Here is a 20,512-nt window from a genome sequence, read left to right as displayed (position 1 = left end):
TCGACTCAGCCACCGATACCAATATCACCTCGTCAACCACATATCAGAGCCGTTGATCATTTGAATAAGCAACTGTTTCCATGGTTGAAATATTTCCTATATGAGAGCATCTCAATTGCTTCCCTGACTACGTAGAGGAGCATATTGCCATATAAATTTCATGATATTCGCATGCATGACACGACTAGCTTGAATTGGCTGACCATTCGGAATGGAACATGTGGTAAAACAATATCGGGATTTCACACACACTGCCTCCCATACTCCCCCTTGGTATTCAAGATAATCTATTAACTTTCGTGTACACATTTCTTTCTTCTGTGATATCTGTTAAGAAGTGCAATAAAAGAATCTTTTTCTCGGTCCAAATTATTCTCCTCGACGAAAGAATCAAAACCAAATCTCCGTGTTGAAACCAGAGAAAGCCTGGAAAAACTAAGGAGAAGGGAGGTATCAACACTCACATGGTCGATGACTAGGTTGTCCTCAAGTCTGTGCCTGAGGAAAGGCCTTGGCCTTTGTATGACTCCTTTGGTGAAGTATACTGTAAGTGTTCTTCACATGACAACCGCATAAAACATTCACAGACATATCGATTTTTGCTCCACCAAGTGGGCAAAACCGTCAGAGACGCACTCGCCATGCTCGTGAGGAAACGTTCCGAAGTAAGAGCATTCCAAGAGAGATGAATCTATCCGTATCTCTCGCTCTTCTGCCCATCGTATTGGATCTGGCTGTGGGTGGAACCATTAACATCAAATGCCTGAACTCTGATTCATGCGACCCCAATCAGTTCTGCTCTCCTTCGGGGATCTGCGACTGCAACCCCGGAACCACCCTGTTTGCTGGAGAATGTGAAACTCTAGCACACCATGGAGAACATTGCACGAAGCAGATCCATTGCTCTCTTACCAGAGACCCCAACCTGCATTGCTTGTCCAAAGATGGCTCTTCGAGTCAAGATCGAATTTGCCAATGCCGGAATGGATACCACCTGGATGGCGACCTTTGTCAAAGTATTCCTGGCTATTCGCCGGGTCACAACACCAAGGGACGAATCTCCAGTCATGAAGTCGAGAGACCGTCGCACATCAGTTTGAGTCGACCGCAGTCCAAACTTGAGGATGGAATTGTGGATTTGAGGAGCACCAATTTGTCGCAAATCTTCAACCGCAAATACGAAAAAACACCCCACAAGCTCAGTATCTTTGGCCCAGTTGTCCTGGTTAGCACATGTTTCCTCATATTTGCCTTGTGCTTGTGCTTTTGGACGGTGAAACGCCCCGAGAATGTGGATGAGGAGAGACGCTTGAACACACGGGTGTTAGCCCATCAAAAGTACCTGGCCAACCAGAATGGACCCAATGGGCTTGAAGACAAGCTCAACATCGGGCATCCGGATATGGAGAAAGGATTTGCCCATGATAACCCTTGCTATCAAGGGGACAACATGGATACCCTCAGTCACTTCACGAGTAACACAGACATCTGCGAAACCTCTCACCAAGAATACAACGAAACGAATCCAACCGAACATGCCATCCTTGCAAACGGGATCTCCGATGTCATGGGCTTGAGTGCTCAAGCTCAGGGCCCATCTCCGGTCATAAAGAATAAGTTATCTGACCGGAATGTGAAGATGCTATTCGTCAATGATCAACAACAGGCCTCCCTCACGCCGTCCATGGATGAAGCGGATCATGAAGTGGCTGGGATCTACAAGACATATTCCTCGCTCAATCCGTTGACGGTTCGCATGGACAGCTTGTCCACACCACCCCCATTACCGCCTCCGGCTAAGGAACCGCATGTGATTGAATTGGTAGAAACCCCGGATTGTACGTCCATTGATACGACCCTACAAGAAGATTTGAAGAGCAATAATGGTGAGCTCATCAAGGATGAATCAACCATGGACGGTCAAAGGAGAGACTCCAAGGCAGATGAACAGCCACTCAAAGATCAGAAAAAGAGCATCGATGAAGGCATCCCTGAAGTGGATTTCAGTAACCAGAATCATGAGCAATACTCAGATTTCATTGAAAACGTTTTTAAACCGGTGTTCTCCATCTCTTAAAGCAATTTCTTGTCGTTCAAACTGGATCAGAGAGTATGGTTATTTTTTCATTCATTACATGCCAGATCGATGTGGTGTTGAATTGCGTGAAAGATTTGAATGTCAATAAAGTATCAAATCATTCATTACCACGAAGTTCCTTTTAGTCAGTCAAATGAGGTCGATTCTATGCTTGATCATTCCCTTGATCGCCTTTGGTTCCATTGTAGGAAGCAATGATAATCACGAACGAGCTCTACAGGCTTTGAGGAACAAAATTCGAGCCTTGAAGATGGACCATTCGGGTATAAACGCGGACAAAGTGATGGGCTCTCGGAACGCTTTGGATATTCTGCTAGGCAAAGACACATCTAATCGAATGGAAGAGAGTGACATGAGGGAGGCCAAAGAAGAAAACGAACATACTCAGATCAACCCGAAGTCGATTTTTAATATCTACAAGGGTCTTCCGTGCAAAGACACATATGAGGCTTGTACTCAATTTCAACCTCTTTGCCCAATATTTCCCCGGATTGGACATTTGACTTGCAGGAAATCCTGCCAAGTCTGCGACAAGGACAGGCCAAATTGGCAAAGTACGTGGGTCAAACATGAACCAGTAATTCAACTTGACAAGACTCAGTAAGTTTACGATTTTCTTCATTTTGCAGAACTGACAGCAACCTTTCCCGAGGGTATGGGAACCATAAGTTTTCTGCAAGAATCACCGGACTCAACTGTGTTTGCCGTCCTATGCCTGTCCAAACAGAACTTTTCAAGATCCCAAAACGTATCTCTCATGATCCACACTAGTGCAGTTGATAATTGCACCAATAGCGGGCCAGTTTTCGACCCTTTTCAAGTAAGGAAAGCTTTTCTATGAACTTAACCATAACCTGAGAGGAAACGATCGATCCATTTTCTCTTTCGTAGTCTTGTCCGAAGAGCGAAGTGAACGGTAATTGCACTGGAAATTTGGGAAACTTCACCTTGACACCCGCAGAATCCCCAACTTCACCCAAGATCTGGCCGTCAGAAATACCCAGATGTCCTGCAACAGATGGATGGGCGTCTTATAAGCTTCTCAACAATGACTTGGATTTATTTGGAGGAATGCCGTTGGAGCACAGGCCCATAGTCGTGCACTTCGGACGCCAATCTGAGGAGGTTGAAGAGGCTATCGGTGGAGCAGCGAATCCAAAGGATATGAAGCATCAATCTCATGCTTTACATTGTGCCGAACTAGTCCGGGAGATATCCGGTAAAAAAAACCAGAAATTCCCCCTCACACGCCACATGAATTCAATGGTTCTGATGTGACGTGAAGAAAATCCAAGGAAAATTTAGTCCGGTAGCCTGATTTGGGGCATTTTGTTGAGGGACAATTTAGTCAAACGTCACAGCCAACTCACAACGTGATCCACTTGAATTTTCAATAATCGAGTAAAGTTGTGCTACAAAGTAACAAAACTCTGTGCAGTTCTGTCACCGCTCTAACATTTTGGCTCAATAAGGGCCTCACGCTGGATGAAATTTGGTTTACCTTCTGGACTTCAGAGGGCGCTTTACCAATTGATATATATGAATGGCCGATTGGGCCAATTTCTTTTTCATTGTATTGTTATGCGCTTGTGTTGTTTTTGGCTAGTCACATCAAAATATTGTGTATAATTAGTGACCCGGGTCACATGACGTCCGAAAAAGAAATCGCCTTCATGGCACGTTACGAGTAGTTTATATAGCAATCCACCGTGCCTCTTCCCGTTTTGTTTGGGCAGTCTGACGTTGTAAACAAGGACCCTTACTGTCCTTTTCATCGAGCATGGATAGGAAGCGCCCTCTGCTTCCTCTAGGTGCGGACAAACAAACGTAGAAATGAGAGAATCCGCCCTAAGATGCCAGACTTTATCAAGAGATTATTACATGAACAATTCATTGCCCAAGTACTGTGGCACAATGAATAAGCCACCAACACTTTTGGGAGACACGTAAATCATTATTTTACATCAGGTTGGATACTTTATGATTGAAAACGCGTACACACTTTGGCAATCATTGTTTCCAACAAAATAGTCCTAAGAGAAGCACATTTTTGGTGACTAAACTTAAAAAATGCATTATTTTTTCAAAACTTACCATTGGCTTTTTAGCATCATTTAATGGAAAAAAGATGATGATGAAAAGTCTTAGGTAGGGTACAAGTATGACGTTGTTAATATCTATTTGGATATGATAGTTATTTGTCATTTTAACCTTGAGGAATGGAAAAGTCTCTCAGAAGGGTTGGTGGTGTATTTATGGTGTAGGAAAAGATATGCAATAAGTTGGTCAACGAAAAATCCCTTGTTAAAGTCATGCATCTTAGAGCGTATTCTTGTATTTCTCTGTTTGTTTGTCCGCAACAAGAGGAGGGAGAGGAGAATGAAAAGGAATAAATAAGAATATACTCAACAAGCCAACAAATTGCAATAGATGACAAAGCAAGTACAGCTTGGCTGGGCATGTTGTCCATAGTTTTGCTTCAAAAATGACGTCAATTGTTTTTTTTTCATTCACTTCTCGAGGGTATTTTCGGCAATCTGCTTCAATTTTCTGTCCACTTGGAAACAACCGGTTTGGATGCACTGTGATGAGTTTGTGAAAATTGAAAAAAAGAGGATCAAGAGTTGACAAGTTGCAGACGAGCACAAAGTTATCATGGACGTAATATTTTCAAGCTTTTGTCGATTCGATATTTGGATTTCGTTATATCGTTTTCAGAGTTTAAGGTGTTTTTTTTTTTCAAATTGTGTAATTCTGAATAACATTTATCTCAGCAGTTTCTTTCGTTAATAGCTTCCACCTACGATCCGTATCGCCGAAATTATCATGCCTTTCTTTAGTGGTGATGATTCATGAAAACACACTCACTCCCTTCATTTTTCTTCCAGAAAGCAAAGTTAAAGAAACCTCTTTTGATGATCCACTGGACCAATCTCTAGATGTAAGTGAATCATTTTGATGAGACCCACTCATTGACATGATCATCGAAATGTTTTCCCCTAAGTTTGAGGATTGGAAAAGTCATTGGCTGATCCGAAAAAATGGTTCTAAACAAAGTGAAAGAAACACATCATCCGACGTTGAAGGATCCAGCCAGGAAGATAGGGATACGACCACTGAATTCCTTGAATTAGTAAGCGGTGGCTCAAATGACGATTCACCCGCCAAGGAAAGCAAGCATTCGGAAACTGACAACGACGATGACCCGGAATACGAGGACGAATACATAGAGCCTATATCAATTTCGTTGAATGAAGGAATAACTTCTTCTTCAGAAGATGCTGATCGTTTTTATGCCAAGAACATAGATGGGCAAGATAACGAAAAGGACAGAAGGACAGAGTCTCCGGACATCGATTTGGACTTGAGTATCTCCACTGAAATTCCGACTCTTTCCGTTAACAAACAATCAGCAAAAAAGAAACGCAACAAAAAGACCATGAAGAAGCCAAAAGGGGACGGCAGATAAAAAAAATAGAAGATCTATATTGTCTGGATCTTGCACTGTATTGGCAAATAATCATTGTCCATTCCATCGAATTTCTTGAAAATGCAATTCAGATTTCCGGTAAATTTAATCCAATTGTGTCCAGCAAATCTTTTGATCCCAGCCACAGCTTAGTAAGGTCGGGATGTCGCATGACGAATCGTCCTTGTCTGATTTCGTCAGCCACGCCATTCCTCGAACAAAATCCGTGTGCTTCTTGTTGGCCTTCCTGAAACATTAAAGCAAATGCCGAGCTCTATTACAAAGCAGTGCTTGATGGTTCGACTATTTTCTGGAGACTTACTGCACCACCAGGTCAGAATTGGGAGAGATTCCAAAGATTTTCAGGACATTCGAATCGGCCGAAGCGGCAAAAGTGTGACCGGAGCTGAAACGGGTTATATCAATGACTTAGGCTTCCATTGGCAAATAGTTACTTGGACAAGTTTACCTCGAGCTCCTAAAGTTGATTTGATGAATTTGCTCCGAGAAAGAAGCCGTATGAGCTGAGAGAGGTGAATCGGCTTTCCGAGTATCCAAAAGTATCAGCTGACCAGAACGACTTCCCACCACCATAAAATGATCTTCATCCGGGACAAATTGGACCGCACAGGGCACGTGATTTTCATCTTTATACACCACTACATAGACAATTGAATCACGATAAATATCAGTTATGATCTCGCCGAGTTCATGCACGCCTCACCCTGAGCTAGTTTCTTTTCTCGGATGTCCCAAATTGGGACTCGACCGTCCAAACTGGCCGAGGCTAGAGTGTGGGACTCCTTGGGATGTGCAGCCAAGTCCAGAATGAGATCTCGGTGAGCATTGGTTATTTCGCCCAGTTTGGCCAAGGATGATGGATCCCACAAGACCAGATTTTTATCGTGCGAGGCGCTCACTATTTGAGAACGTCCCGAGGTGTAGACTAGACCACTGACAATGTCATCGTGCTCTTGGAATGTGCCAACTCGATCTAAGTAGTAGTACGAAGGTTTTTTCTCGTCTTGGGCGCTTTCTGAGAAACCCAAGGAATGAAGCTCCAAAGAACCGTTATCTAAACCGATCAGGACCTAGAGAGCGATATTGAGGTTTATTATGAGGACTAAGCTATGCTAGATAGCTTTGAGTACTTCTTGCCACATTCCCATTTTTTTCCAGACAATGATATCATCATGATACTAGAGAAAACGGTTGACAGATTTTCCTTTCTAGCATCTCATGCGCAACATAAATCATTGTCGAACAATGAGCTCGATCTGGACTTCTATCACATCAGTTTTCCTGAATAAAAGCTATTATTTAGTGTCTCGTATGGACCAAGATTAAAGCAAAACCTTATGGCGGCTGCGGTTAAAAAATCAGGTCATGCTGTTATGTTTGACTAAACAAATGTATCTTGTTTAACTTTTGTAGGAAAAAAGCCACAAAATAGGATGGACAAGACTAGAGCCCTCTAGACAAGACAGATGTTGGATCTTAAGTACAAGGTCGAATTTGATGGGCTTTTTAAATCCGATTGATAAGCACGCATACCTGTTTGTCATCCGAGCCATAGGGCAAGATATGGGTGATGCCGTGATCCGTGTCCGTTCCAGTTAATGATAACTCGGGCTTGACGGTCTCATTTTGGGGTGGAGTCACATAATACCACAGGGAGCCCGTCCAATATCGACCACTCAACGTGGAAGCACTCAGCCACATATGGCCAGCTACCCAAAAAATATTTTTTTATTGCACACTGGATCGCAAGCTTTGACAGCGGTTTTTTTTCGGACCTTAGAATAGGAGCTCATAAAATTTTGACATGTAAAGTTAGCTTTCGCGTATCTTAAGGCATGGTTTAACCACTAACATTCATTCCCTTTTGGGCTAGATTTGCATTGTAGTGGGCTTGCTTTCGTTGAAGATACTGTCTTTGTTTTTTTTTCTTCCGGAAATCTATCATGATTGTTTTACACAACATCTTATCATAGGGCCGAATGTATTAGAATAATCTAGGGACAAGAAGAACCTCAATTGAACTATTTATCAAAATGACATTTATCTTGCTTACTCCATTTGATTAAACCTGATTGGACTTAACAAAAAGTAATCCTCAGTGAGATTGAAAAAAAGGAACTTAAGGCCGCTCATGTGCATTACCCTGAACGATTTGGTAATCTTGATTTGAACTGAAAAATCCTCGCTTGAGGCCCGACTAATTTCTTCAAAATGCTAATTGTTGATGAAGTATTTCAAACCTAAAGAATTAATCTGTAATATTTGAATCCTGGCTATTCATGATTACCCTCATTCATGAGAATATTATTCAAATGCCGATCCACTTGCGCGGGCACGTAATTCGAATGGACCAAATGAAGTTTCGCCAAGCGAGTCCGATCCGCCGGCAACACGTGAAAACGCCCATCAAATTGAAAGGACGACGACGCCGTATCCGCCGCTGACGGGGCCATTGGGTTCGTGCTGGACGGGGCCGTGTGCGGGTTCGACATGGTGGGGGGCGAAGTCGGAGTGTCTGAGAACGCTTGATCTTGGCCCATGCTCAAGGATGATGGCAATCAATGACCGTTTGGACTTTGAGCTGACGGACGATCAGGACGATCTGCTTGACGAGCGACGAGACCTTTGAGTTCTTGAACTCGAAGGGCGAGGGGAGCGACCACCGGCCGGAGACGCCTCTCTCCAGATGAGCTTTGTTTTGATTTGAAAAAGTCATATGAACTAAACTGTGAAGAGATTTTTTTTCTCACTTTCGGTAAATAGTATGGCCAAAAAGGGCCAGGTTCTCGGTATCTAGCCAAAACTAATGTCAGTTATTCAAAATCAAAGCCAAATTATGATATCGCTTTAGGAATGAACCGATATAACTTTGCATAAAAGAGTATTGCTCAGATTTGAGACTTCTGCAGCTTTATGATCAACGGTATCGGCAAGTATTGGGCCAGGGTTGCCAGGGGTTAGGACAATGAAATATTTGCCAAGTTTGTTCTTTCCTGACAAAGCCATGTCAACGAGAGAGCCGAAAAATATGGAATGATATCAAAATAAGCTTCACTTCATGGAAGCCATCAATGAGATATTATAAGATGGGAATTATTATGACAATCATTATTACAGTGCTTGGCATGACATGACAACATTTCACCAATGAGGTTTTGAAGATGAGACCGGCCCCCTGAATTTGAAGTAAACGTGAGAAGTTCCCGGTCCAGAATAATGTCTATAAGCCCCAAAATATCAAATCTTTAATTAAAGTTTGAGATGAATTCACGTCAAGAATTTTTAGCTTGGACTTCATGAAAGCTTATGATGGCCAATGATGGCGACTGAACTAGTTTTTTTCAATAAATCATTTGATCTAGACTTCCTCCACCGGAAATAGAAGGCTCGGATCTCTGCTTTCCAGATCAACCCACTGAAATGTGGCTTGCAAGCAACTTTGTGCCCAAAAGAGACAGTGCCCAGGCTTAAGGGCACACCAAGTCTGGCCTTTGGAGGCTGATAAGCCGGCTCATCTCATTCCGGAGCCCGGGCTCGACCCCATCTTTTCCGGCCTGTTGGAGGGTACTTCCGTCCAACTCGATCCGTGACGTCACCTTTCTCCGGCCTGTTGCCTTGAATCAAGGTGACGCGATCACCCCCCAAAGTGCATATTCGTTCTGTCTCAAAACGACCCTAAAGCTAAACAACTCCACCTATGAACGCTTTTAAACACCCCCAAATACGATACCAGAAGTGCCATGAAATGAATGTTGTACCACTTCATCACATGGCTCACCATATTGACCCGGGCCTAATCTAGTCCGAACCACGCCGACTTTGATCACCCTGAGTATCGAGTTGTCATTCGTGGAGCGACGTCGCCACTGGGTGCTCTGCCCGTGGATTGGTGGATGGCCCTCACTTTCCGGCCACGCTGGCTCGTGATTGGCTGACCACGCGTTCCAACGCCGACCAGCTCGAGGGTCGAGTGTGCCTTTGAACGGACTGAAGTCAGTGAATCGTCTGAATCGTCTGAATCGTCTGAATCGTCTGAACTGTGAACGACTGATCGCGACGAATTGTGGCGAGGCTACTTGCTTGTCTATCTTGGTTGTGTTCGGATTCCTGTGTAGCGTTCCCAGTATCGTTTTCGTTTTGGTGACGGGCTTGGTCCATCCATCCGAGTGAACCCACGGTTGAGCTCCATGCACGATTAATCCCACAACCCCATTCCCCGCTTAGCTGAATTTGTCCCCAACTCATTAGTCCATTATCGTCGTCTGGTGGGATCTGATCCTTGAGTGAGCATCTCTCTCTCTCTCCCTTCCTTCGTCTCTGCATCAATTTATTCCTCGATCCACGATGAGTGCTGCGGCGGAAGCAGGCGGCAACACCGCGGATAACAACAATGCGGCTCCGCCCAAGCAATTCTTCTCCGGGATCTGCAAGCAGGTAATCATCATACTCACCATTCAGACCCATCCGATCCAACAACTGGTCCAAAGAAGGCAACCAGACAAGTCTAGACGAAGGCTGGACGGACTGGAGGATCCTGATCCGATCCTCCCTCCCAGTCTGTCCCAGCAAGCCCCGTTCCAAGCTGAGGCCGGCCAAACATCAGGTCCATCTGTCAGTTATAGAGCGGAATCAAAAAGCATTGGCCTCAGTCCATATGGAGTCCCTTTCATTCCCGTCTCACTCCTCTCGTTGCGGACAAACCAACGTAAAAACACAAGAATACGTTCTAAGATATCTGACATTAAGCAGGTATTTTTCGTAGGCCACCTTCCAACACCATAAATTCACCACCAAACCTTCTGAGAGACCTTCCAAATGATTATGCTATCCAAGTAGGGATCAACAAAGATATATCCTTGTGCCTTACCCGTAACTTTTCATCATCATCTTTTTCGATATGATTGTGCTAAAAAAACTGAAGGAAAGTTTGGCGAAAGTGATATTCCTAAGGTTGTCACCAAAAACTTGCTAAGCTGGGTCTTTCTTCGCACTATTTTGACAGAAACCATAATTTAAAAGTGTGGGCGAGTTATCAATCACATGGTACAAGCTTCTTGTTTAACTCTTACTTACCTCTCATAATTGTTCGCAATTTTACCCATAGATGATTTGAAGCATCTCCCAAAAAAGTTGGTGGCTTATTCATTGTGTCATGGTACTTGGGCAATAAATTGTTCCTTTAATAATCTCCTGATAAAGTCCAACAACTGAGAGCGTATTCCCTCGTTTTTATGTTTGTTTGTCCGCACCTAGACGACATAGAGGGCGTTCCTCCTCAAACCGTTCAAACCCCCACGAAAAGGCAGCCAGCCCGCTTATGAAATTTATGAAAACACAATCTGGCATTGCATTGTGTCCCGATTTTGCAGGTATTGGATGGTGGCACCGTGATCATCCGCGGTCAACCCCGGAATGGTCCACCCCCGGAGCGACTCTTAGCTTTGGCCGAAATCGAGGCACCTCGTTTGGCTCGCCGGCCTGGTCCCAACAACGCCGCCACTGAGGACGAGCCTTTCGCTTGGCAGGCCCGCGAGTTCCTCCGTCAGATGTTGGTGGGCAAGCCGCTATTGGGCTCGGTCAGCTACACCGTGCCCTCCGGGCGTGAGTTCGGTACGGTCTTAGTGGGCTCCACCGATCCCGAGAAGGGCGAGAACGTGGCCCTCAAGCTGGTGGCCGAAGGATTGGCCCGCGTGCGCGAAAACTCCTCGGATGCCACCTTGAAAGAGGCTCAGGAAGCGGCCAAGGCGGCCGGCAAGGGTGTGTGGTCGAGTGATAGCTCGGTGGGAGTGCGGAAAATCACCTGGGACCTGGAAACCCCCCGGCAGCTGGTGGACCAGATGGGCGGTAAACCAGTGAAGGCCATAATCGAACACGTGCGGGACGGCACCACAGTGCGGGCGTTCCTTCTACCCGATTTCTATCACATTACGCTCATGTTGTCCGGCGTGCGAGTGAGTATGACTTGGGCTTAAACACGGGCCAATCCACAAGGAACTGTCCGATTAATGAATGTCTTTCTTTCTTTAGGCACCCAGTGTGCGAATGGGAAGCGATGGCAAACCTGACCCGACTACGGCCGAGAAATACGCCCTCGAGGCCCACTATTTCACCGAGTCACGGCTCCTTCAACGCGAGATCGAGATCATCTTGGAATCGGTCAACAACAAGAACTTTGTGGGTAGCATCATCCATCCTAATGGCAACATTGCCGAGGCCTTGTTGCGCGAGGGCTTTGCCAAATGCGTGGATTGGTCCCTTCAATGCGTGACCGGCGGTCCGGAAAAGTACCGCAAAGCCCAAGCGGATGCCAAAGAGAAGAAACTCCGTCTTTGGAAAGATTTTGCCGGACCCACGGGTCCCGTGATCAGCGAAAAGGACAAGACCTTCACTGGCAAGGTCATCGAAATCGTCAACGGCGATGCCGTCATGGTGAAGCGAAGCAAAAACGACGTCAAGAAGATTCATCTGGCCTCGATACGCCCACCTAGACTAGGCGGCCCGGGCGAGGCTGGCAAGACGGCCGAGCGGCCCAAGGCCCCGGGTGGTGGCCCTTTCCGACCCCTCTATGACATTCCCTTCATGTTTGAGGCCCGAGAATTCCTCCGCAAGAAGTTGATCGGTCAAAGTGTCCATGTGACGATTGATTACATCCAACCCGCCAATAACGATTTCCCTGAAAAACATTGCGCCACGGTCACCATTGGAGGTGTGAACGTCGCCGAGGCTCTGGTGACCAAAGGTCTGGCCACGGTCGTGCGATATGCCGCTGACAACGATCAGCGAAGCTCAGCTTACGATGACCTCCTGGCCGCCGAGGATAAGGCTATCAAATCGACTAAGGGCATGCATGATAAGAAAAACATTCCCACCCGTCGAATCGCTGACATTTCAGGTGACGTGGCCAAGAGCAAACAATTCTTCCCATTCCTCCAGCGAGCTGGTCGCATGCAATGCGTGGTCGAATTCGCGGCATCTGGATCGCGGTTCCGCGTCTACATTCCAAGGGAAACTTGCGTCATCACGTTGTTGCTCTCCGGCGTGAGTTGTCCTCGCGCCTCCCGAAACATGCCCGGAGGTCAATCCAGTGCGGGCGAGCCATTTGGCGATGAAGCCTTGGCCTTTGTCAAAGAAATGGCTCTTCACCGTGAAGTCGACATCGAAGTCGAAGCCATGGACAAAGGTGGCAACTTCATTGGATGGATGCACACAGAAGGCAAAAACGTATCCGTCGAACTGGTCGAGAACGGATTCGCCTCCGCTCACCCCACGGCTGATCGCACGAACTATGGTCGCGAAATCGCCGCCGCCGAAGAGAATGCCAAGCGCCGTCGGGAGAAAATCTGGGCCAATTACAATGAGGAACAGGAGAAGGCCGCCGCTCAAGCCCAACTCGATCTGGCTCAGGAGGATGACGAAAAGAAGGATGACGAGGACCGGAAAGTACATTACATCAAGGTCTGTGTCACGGAAGTAACGCCCGAAGCCAAGATCTACGCCCAACACGTGGAAGAGGGACCCAAATTGGAGCAACTCATGAAGGAGATCCGCAACGAGTTCTCCTCCAACCCACCTCTGGCCGGAGCCTACCAACCCAAGAAAGGTAATAACCCCACCATCTGATCTACGGCGGACTCCAGTTTCTAACTCGTACTTCTTGTAGGTGATATTTGTGCGGCCAAGTTCGTGGATGACCAATGGTACCGTGCCAAAGTAGAAAAGGTTACACCCAATGACGTGAGCGTGCTCTACATGGATTACGGCAACCGCTCCACCATCGCCAAAACGAAAGTGGGCAGTCTTCCGTCGTCCTTCAATGCCCTCACGCCCTTCGCCAAGGAATACTGCGTTGCCTTGGCCAAATTAGCCGATGATGTAAGTTGTCTTCAAACCTTCCAAAACAGTTAGACGGGATACTCAAGCAAAAAGTCTTCTTGAATTTCCTCCCCAGGATGAGTACAGGGACCTAGGTCTACAAGCTATGAGAGAGGACTTCTTGGACAAGACATTGAACTTGAACGTCGAATATCGCGTGGGCGGAATCCCGTATGTGACTCTGTCCGAGCCCAGCACGAATGAGGATCTAGTGAAGAACCTGGTGGGCGAGGGCCTCCTCCTCACGGAAAAGAAGGGCGGACGCAAATTGGCCAAGTTGGTCAACGCCTACCTGGAAGCTATGGAGAGTGCCAAGAAGAAGCATCTCAACATCTGGGAATACGGAGACATCACCGGAGATGATGCTCGAGAGTTTGGCGTGGGCAATCGTTAAGAACATGCACTCACACACACACAGAGAGACGGGTTGGAAATACCCAGTCGTACTAATACCACAACAAGAACAACTACTACACAACCACGTACACACACATCGATCGAATGAAGTTGAAAAAGAATCTTTTATGGATATTCATATTCTAAAGGGTTTCCCTTGTGGTGAGACCGTGAATTGCTCCTCCTTTTTTACCACTTCCCCGTTGATGAAATAGATTTTTATTATCAATTGTGATAATAGCGTGATCCTGACCAACACTGATATTCTGGAAGTGATGTTTTCCTCTCAGAACTTGAGCAACTTAATGGGTGACTAAGAACGAACCTAATGAGATAGATTTTTTAAAAATAGTACTTTATTTCAACTCAAGCGTAGCAATATGGTCGGTCAAAACCGCATCTCACTCACACGGCCATGCTCATATTGATTTTGGGATGGGCTTGGTAACCCACCAACTCGAAATCATCAAAGCCAAACTCCTCGATGTCGGTTACGGTTCGCTTGATTTTCAACTTGGGAAACGGATAGGGCTCTCGCTTTAGTTGCTCGGTTAACGCATCACCGTGATTGTTGTACACGTGGGCATCGCCCAACGTGTGCACGAACTCGCCGGCCTTCAACCCGGTCACGTGAGCAATCATGTGCGTCAACAAAGCGTAACTAGCGATGTTGAACGGTACGCCCAAACCCATGTCAGCCGATCGTTGGTACAACTGACAGGAGAGCTCTCCATTAGCCACATAGAATTGGACCAAGCAATGACAAGGTGGCAGGGCCATCTGGGGAAGATCCACCGGATTCCATGCACACATCAACATCCTCCGGTCGTTGGGATTTGTTTTGATGGTGTGGATAAGGTTCTTGAGTTGGTCCACGCCTTGGCCAGAGTAATCCTGGTGCATGTCGGAATATTTGGCACCGAAATGACGCCATTGGAATCCGTAGATGGGGCCCAGATCACCCACTTCTCGATGGGTGAGACCAATCGAGTCTAGATATTCTCGAGACGAGTTTCCATCCCAAATGTGAACGTTCTTATCCTGAAGGTCTTGGGCCTTGGTCGATCCTCGGATGAACCAAAAGAGCTCCTCAGCAATGGCACGGTAGAACAAGGTCTTCGTGGTCAAGAGCGGAAAAGTTCCATCTCGGAGGGAGAATCGCATTTGAGCGCCGAAAATAGAGCGGACTCCCGTACCGGTGCGATCACCCTTGCGATTGCCTTGATCCAAAATTTTCTGGACCAGGTCCAAGTACTGAAACTCGTCATGGTTCTTCCGAGTACCATTGGATGAGGCGGCCATGCTTAATCGCTTCTAAAAAGACACGGATATCAATGGCATAGTATCAATTGTACTGAATACATCAAGCGTGTAAAATATCAAGATTTATTGGCAATAATAGGATTTAGCTTTATCACAGACTTTGGTCCTCGGCTCAATGATCGATTCCCTCCGGATGTTCATCATCACTACGATCGCCCTCGTTTCCTTCCTCAGGTCCTTCAAGATTGGTGGTTTTTTTGGCCTTAGCGCGTGCTCTCTTCAAGCCTTTAACCGCATCCGCCCACAGCAACGGATCCTCACACACAGGACAGCGACCTTTCATGGGCAACAAAAATCCCGATTCGTGCTGGCGAAAGTGCTCCGCCAAACAAAACAGGTGACTAATACAGCCGCATTTGTTCGAAGGGCATTGAACTTGATCGGCCACGGGCACGGGTTCAATGCAAAGCGAACAGATCAAGCCTTCAGTGGATTGGCCGTCTCTTTCTAGGCGCTTGGTTTTGGTGACCCTCAAGGGCCCCGTTAAAACCGGCATATGACAGGGAGGCGAGATTTGATGACCACCACATTCCTGGGCCACTAAATCAGGCCGAATCCATTGCAGGGTCAAGGCCAAACGGTTCCACGGACCCGTGTGGAGCATAGCTTGCAGGAGCCGTAGATGGTAGGGGAGGGTTTTCTCACGGGCTTTCTTGGGTGCCACCACATGATGGAGACGCCTCGAGCGTTTCGGGTGTTGCCAAGCCCATTCGAAGCGGAGGGCGGATATCATATTGGGGAAACCATGCACGACGAGTAACATGGCCCAAGGACCACGTTGACTGGTCCGGACTGCTCCACCCTTGTCCCGCCCTCCATTGTGCTGCTTGAGGCGACGCTCCGGATCCACGGTGAAGCCCACATAAACCCGTCCTACAGGGAAACGAGAGAGAAACCAGGAGGCACGCAAATCAGAGAACTGGGCATTAGATCCTCCAATGATTTCTGCATCTCGTGCTATGTATTATTCCTGGCTTTGAGCAACTATTGAATTAATAAAGATAAAACTTTACTTTGGAACTACACGCCAAAGTTCTTCCACATGCATTTTCTTTTTGTTGAAGTTTTCAATTGGCACTCTCAATGTGGCATGATGTGGTATGGCTTGAGCGAGATGAACTCAAAGTTGGATCCCGCAAAATTGAATGGAAATATGGTTATCAGTAGAGCTTCATAAAAAAGGCCAATAATGCATTCTTTCACTTTCCACACTGCTGGCGTCAGTTTGTGTCGGGGCAATTTTCACCGTTTTGCGATGGTGATTATTGGGCTACAGTCACTTACATTGTTGGCCATTACATAAACCACTGAAATGTTCAGGGATCTTTATAGTATGATTGAACTTAGTAAGTAGTCAGCTAGATTAGAACAATAAGTGTATGTAATCAATCACCTCGGAATCTGGGATTTTGCGTTTGGAGTAGATAGACGCCAAAAAAATCCCCGGCTTGATGGATTGGGGCAGCCACGCCCTCATCGTCGGGTCTGCCGGACATGGAACAAGGGATGGACGGCTCACAGAGTCCAAAAGGATCAGACCCCCGCAGACTAGATCATTTTAGTCAAATGTGGATCAAATCCCGCTCTAATGGAAACAAGCATACCATTAGGAAATCGTGCACGAAAGTGGAGTGTGGTATCAGGAATAAAACTGCTAACCTGGCAGATAAGATGGGAAAGATTTTTGGGCAGAGACACGTTGAGGTACCTAAAGGAATCCAAAAGATGAATATTTGACTTCTATCAATTCTCATGTACTTTCAATTGCTGTTAGTTAGAGTGACGATTGAAGTTGATTGGGTTGAAAACCCACCATCACTTCTTCTACCCCTTGGATGCACACAATCAGGAATTAGAACAAAGTCAACGAGATTCATCGCATATCATTTTTAAACCTTCGGAGTTATGCAAAAAGTTCAATTTGTATTGATAACTATTCTTCAAAGGAAATCCAAAAAGACTTACGACTGTCAACAAAAATATTCTTGCCAAAGATAGATAGCAATGTCGAATAATCAAAGTTAAATTCTTAGAATATAATACTTAGATATCCAGTTTCATGAATGCTTTGCGCCAACCATACACTGGTAGAAGAAGGCTTAGGTACCTACTAAGTTGACATGATAAAAGTATAAAAAAATGCCTTTAAGAAATCTTCTTTCGGATATCTTAGAGGTATATGGCAAAGATTTTAAGGACTTACTTTGCTTTTGACACCATCAATGAGCTATTTCTTAGGTATAATATCTGCTACAAGTAATTTTCTGAAAGATTTGTAGTTTTGGACACTTTTGGACACCTTTATCCACTTTTGGAACCCCTTATGTTTGGACACCTTTGGACACTTTTGGACAGGAATGGACAAAAGAAGTGACCTGTATTGTCCAGGACTTGAACTGTTGCCGAAAAAATGTTACTTTTTAGAAAAAGTAAGACGTTGTCGTTATCGTTACCGTACGTTGCTTTTCAAAAAATGTAACGCGTCACCAATACCGCTAGCATCGTTTTTGCAAAACAAACATGGCCTAAAACGTTTAGTAAATATGACCTGAAGCAAATGACAAAATATAATAGGGTACAAGGATAAAAGGATGCAATGGTTTGAGCCTTAAGGGTTGTTTGGTTTGAATCTTTTTCCACTTTTACTGAACATTTTGACAGGTATTTTGTCATCGTTCTTCTCGTGCTTTGAAAAAAATCAACATGTGGTATGGAGTGATTGTCAGAATAGAATGAGTGAGCGGTGTTGGCGCATCAGCTGACAAGCGGTGAAGGTATAATTTTGGTTTCTCGCAACTAGAAATGTTACACATCACCACAGTGGTCAAAAGCCCTCTCAAGTTGCCAAAGAAATACCCAAACACATCTTGCCATTTTTCTAGCTAGCAAGATCTAAAAAAAAAACTTTTTTTTATTGCTTTGTTGAATATATAGATATAAATATTCTGTTGCCCATATAAAAAACTTACATGCTGCAAAACAGTATAAAAACTGATATTTCCAGAAACCCATATCAGGAAAATTGGGATCACACCTAGTTGGCACTTACTTCGAAATCATGATCACCAAAAAATCCTAAAATGGCTCAAAATGTTGTATATCTTACTCTAAAACCTCAAGTTGCAAATTTTGAAGCATTTTTTTTTTAATCATTGAGAGCACACGGAGTTCAAGCATCATTGCCAATTTCACAAAGATCAATGAAGCCTTAAAGAAGCAGTCTTCATCAGTTTCAACATTCTTGAAGAAAAGCCCAAGTTTGTAAGATTGCTTGTTGTATGTATGGCCTTTAGAATTCCAGTGAATGGGTAACTAGTTCAACTTTTGATGATTATAAATAGAGACAGGAAAAATATTTTGTTTTGCCGTTGAGTGTAAATTCCAGACGTTTGTCAAGACTAGTTTTGTTCACAATTAACAGATACTCTTCTTGTTAGGTGAACTTGTGCTCAGACAACTATTCGCATTCAAAACTGTACAACATTGAACAGCAAAGCTGTGAGACTTAAGATAAAAAGTCATTACTGCAAGACAAACTAGTCTTGACAAACGTCTGGAATTTACCCTCAACGCCAAAACAAAATGTTTTTCCTGTCTCGAATTATAAGCAATAATTTCAAAATTTGCGCTTGAAGGATGTTTTACGTGACATGATGTAACATTTTGATGTATTTCGAGATTGTGCATGAGGGAGAAAAGGAATTTTTTCTTTTTTTTGGATATTGAAAATCTGCATCAATTGTCGGGAAATATAAGTTAAGATATAACCAGGGCATTTAAGCTTCTCAAAATATCTCATAACATCATAATCCTGGGTTCTTGACACCCCCTTAGACAGCTGGGTTGTCAGACAAATTTCAGGATAAGGCGGCGCTATCGGTTTATCATCTGTCTATCGGTTTCAACTATGAAGCCATGAACCCAGCCTAACCAGCCTAATGGGATGGGCTTCCATGCTTGGCCAGTGGGTTTGTCTCGAGGTTTGTCCAATTTGCCGGCAGTTGGCATGATCCTATTTTGGATGGCTTACGCGGCTTAGGCGGCTTACGCTCCCCGTCCCTTTCTTCAGGGTTTCTGAAAACCCCGCCGGTAAAAGCGCAGCACCTGAGTGTGTCCATACCTTGCTTGGCCCTTTTCCATTGGGATTCCGTCGCTGTCTGGTCCTGATCCTGGTCCTGCTTGTACGTGTATGTCGGGTATGTCGTCCGTCTCGTCTCCTCAGAATAGGCTAGTCAATGAGTGAGTCCTTCGTCCGTGTGGATTGAAGTTCAAGAGGCATCCGAGGTGGATTGGATTGGCCGTCTTCCGGTCATTCGTGTGGCGGTGTGAATCGTGGCATCCGTCTGCGCGCATCAATCCGTCAAATTTCCCTCAGGATTCCCCCAAGGGTGCCGGGACCGAGACTGAATCGTTGAATCCTTTCCTCTCCCTGCCTGTTCCACTCGGTCCATCCATCCATCCATCCATCCATCCATCCATCCGTTGGTTCTGTACCACCATGTCCGACTCGGCCAGTTCACCCGGCTCATCGCCCGGATCGCCGGATCCCCAAGACGACTCCATGGCCATCGATCCCAATGCACCCACCCAACTCATGGCATCCGATCACGAAGACCCAGACCAGGACCACCACCAGACCCACCTACACCCGCTCAGCCATCAGACTGAGCCCGTGGATTCGACGCAAATCGACCCGCAGGCCGCCACTCAATTGCTTGACGACCAAGATGGCCCGGACCCTTCCGACCAGGTCCATCCGCCAGCGCCCGGCATGGATTCTCATCATGAGGAGGATGCCGCTCCGGCCACGCAAATTGATACGCAAGCCGCCACGCAAATGTCGGCGGGTTCACCGCGCAGTCGCTCCGGATCGCGTGCCTCTTCCCGCGCTTCGCGCAAGTCCGGATCAGCTTCACCCCGGAGCGCCCATTCTGCTTCTCCCGGCCAACAGCCGACGCGCGCGACGTCCGGCTCCCGTTCGCGCTCCAGATCGCGCAGTCGATCGGGTTCGCCGACCGCTGATCGAGAGCGCTCCCGCTCCCGTTCGGGTTCACGCGGTCGTTCGCGGAGTGGTTCGGGCTCCCCCGTGGCCCGAGCAGCTCGGTCCCGCTCTCGCAGTGGTTCGGGCTCGNCAGTTCATACATTCAGCGACCCGAATGGCAGACCACGGTGGACATTTCGGGCAAGACACACAAGGAGGCCACTCGGCTGGAAAAACACATGCGTGCTGCTCAAGACCGCAAACGGAACGCCAAGGCCAAGCGGGCCGTGGAAATTTCCATTGAAGGACGCAAGATGGCCCTCTAGTTTTTAATCTGCATTTGCAAGTGCGG

At 46.1% G+C, this 20,512-nt stretch overlaps 4 protein-coding genes across 5 annotated transcripts in view; 2 read left to right on the top strand and 2 right to left on the bottom strand.

Annotated features, from left to right (window-relative positions):
- Nucleotides 1-5,564: 5,564 nt before the first annotated feature.
- LOC131877718 (methylosome protein WDR77-like) lies at nt 5,565-8,307 on the bottom strand. Its single transcript, XM_059223477.1, has 6 exons — nt 7,876-8,307; nt 7,122-7,297; nt 6,292-6,658; nt 6,037-6,226; nt 5,890-5,973; nt 5,565-5,814 (listed from the first exon to the last, which is right to left on the bottom strand). The coding sequence occupies exons 1-6, from the start codon at nt 8,126-8,128 to the stop codon at nt 5,673-5,675; spliced, it is 1,212 nt and encodes a 403-aa protein (XP_059079460.1). The 5' UTR covers nt 8,129-8,307; the 3' UTR covers nt 5,565-5,672.
- Nucleotides 8,308-9,559: 1,252 nt separating this feature from the next.
- Nucleotides 9,560-14,108, top strand: LOC131877716 (staphylococcal nuclease domain-containing protein 1-like). The gene is made up of 5 exons (XM_059223474.1): nt 9,560-10,022; nt 10,958-11,539; nt 11,616-13,188; nt 13,249-13,460; nt 13,537-14,108. The coding sequence occupies exons 1-5, from the start codon at nt 9,933-9,935 to the stop codon at nt 13,852-13,854; spliced, it is 2,775 nt and encodes a 924-aa protein (XP_059079457.1). The 5' UTR covers nt 9,560-9,932; the 3' UTR covers nt 13,855-14,108.
- Nucleotides 14,109-14,190: 82 nt separating this feature from the next.
- On the bottom strand, nt 14,191-16,708 carry LOC131877720 (thymidylate synthase-like). Of its 2 annotated transcripts, none has more exons than XM_059223479.1 (2): nt 16,573-16,705; nt 14,191-15,170 (listed from the first exon to the last, which is right to left on the bottom strand). In XM_059223479.1, exons 1-2 carry the CDS (start codon nt 16,654-16,656, stop codon nt 14,262-14,264), a joined length of 993 nt encoding a protein of 330 aa, XP_059079462.1. In that variant the 5' UTR covers nt 16,657-16,705; the 3' UTR covers nt 14,191-14,261. The 2 variants fall into 2 exon arrangements, with proteins under 2 accessions (XP_059079462.1, XP_059079463.1); XM_059223480.1 differs by lacking the exon at nt 14,191-15,170 and adding an exon at nt 15,229-16,052 and having other exon boundaries at nt 16,573-16,708.
- Nucleotides 16,709-19,300: 2,592 nt separating this feature from the next.
- Nucleotides 19,301-20,512, top strand: part of LOC131878044 (protein IWS1 homolog A-like) — a 2,888-nt gene continuing 1,676 nt past the window's right edge. The window contains exon 1 of the mRNA XM_059223945.1: nt 19,301-20,348. Coding sequence (XP_059079928.1) covers nt 19,678-20,348 — 671 coding nt within the window. The 5' untranslated portion in view covers nt 19,301-19,677. The remainder of the gene's footprint in view (nt 20,349-20,512) is intronic.

This window comes from Tigriopus californicus, chromosome 3 (assembly GCF_007210705.1).
Source record: "Tigriopus californicus strain San Diego chromosome 3, Tcal_SD_v2.1, whole genome shotgun sequence".
NCBI classification, from domain to species: domain Eukaryota; kingdom Metazoa; phylum Arthropoda; class Copepoda; order Harpacticoida; family Harpacticidae; genus Tigriopus; species Tigriopus californicus.
Note: the sequence above shows the minus strand (reverse complement) of the source record. Positions and strands in the feature narration are given on the sequence as shown.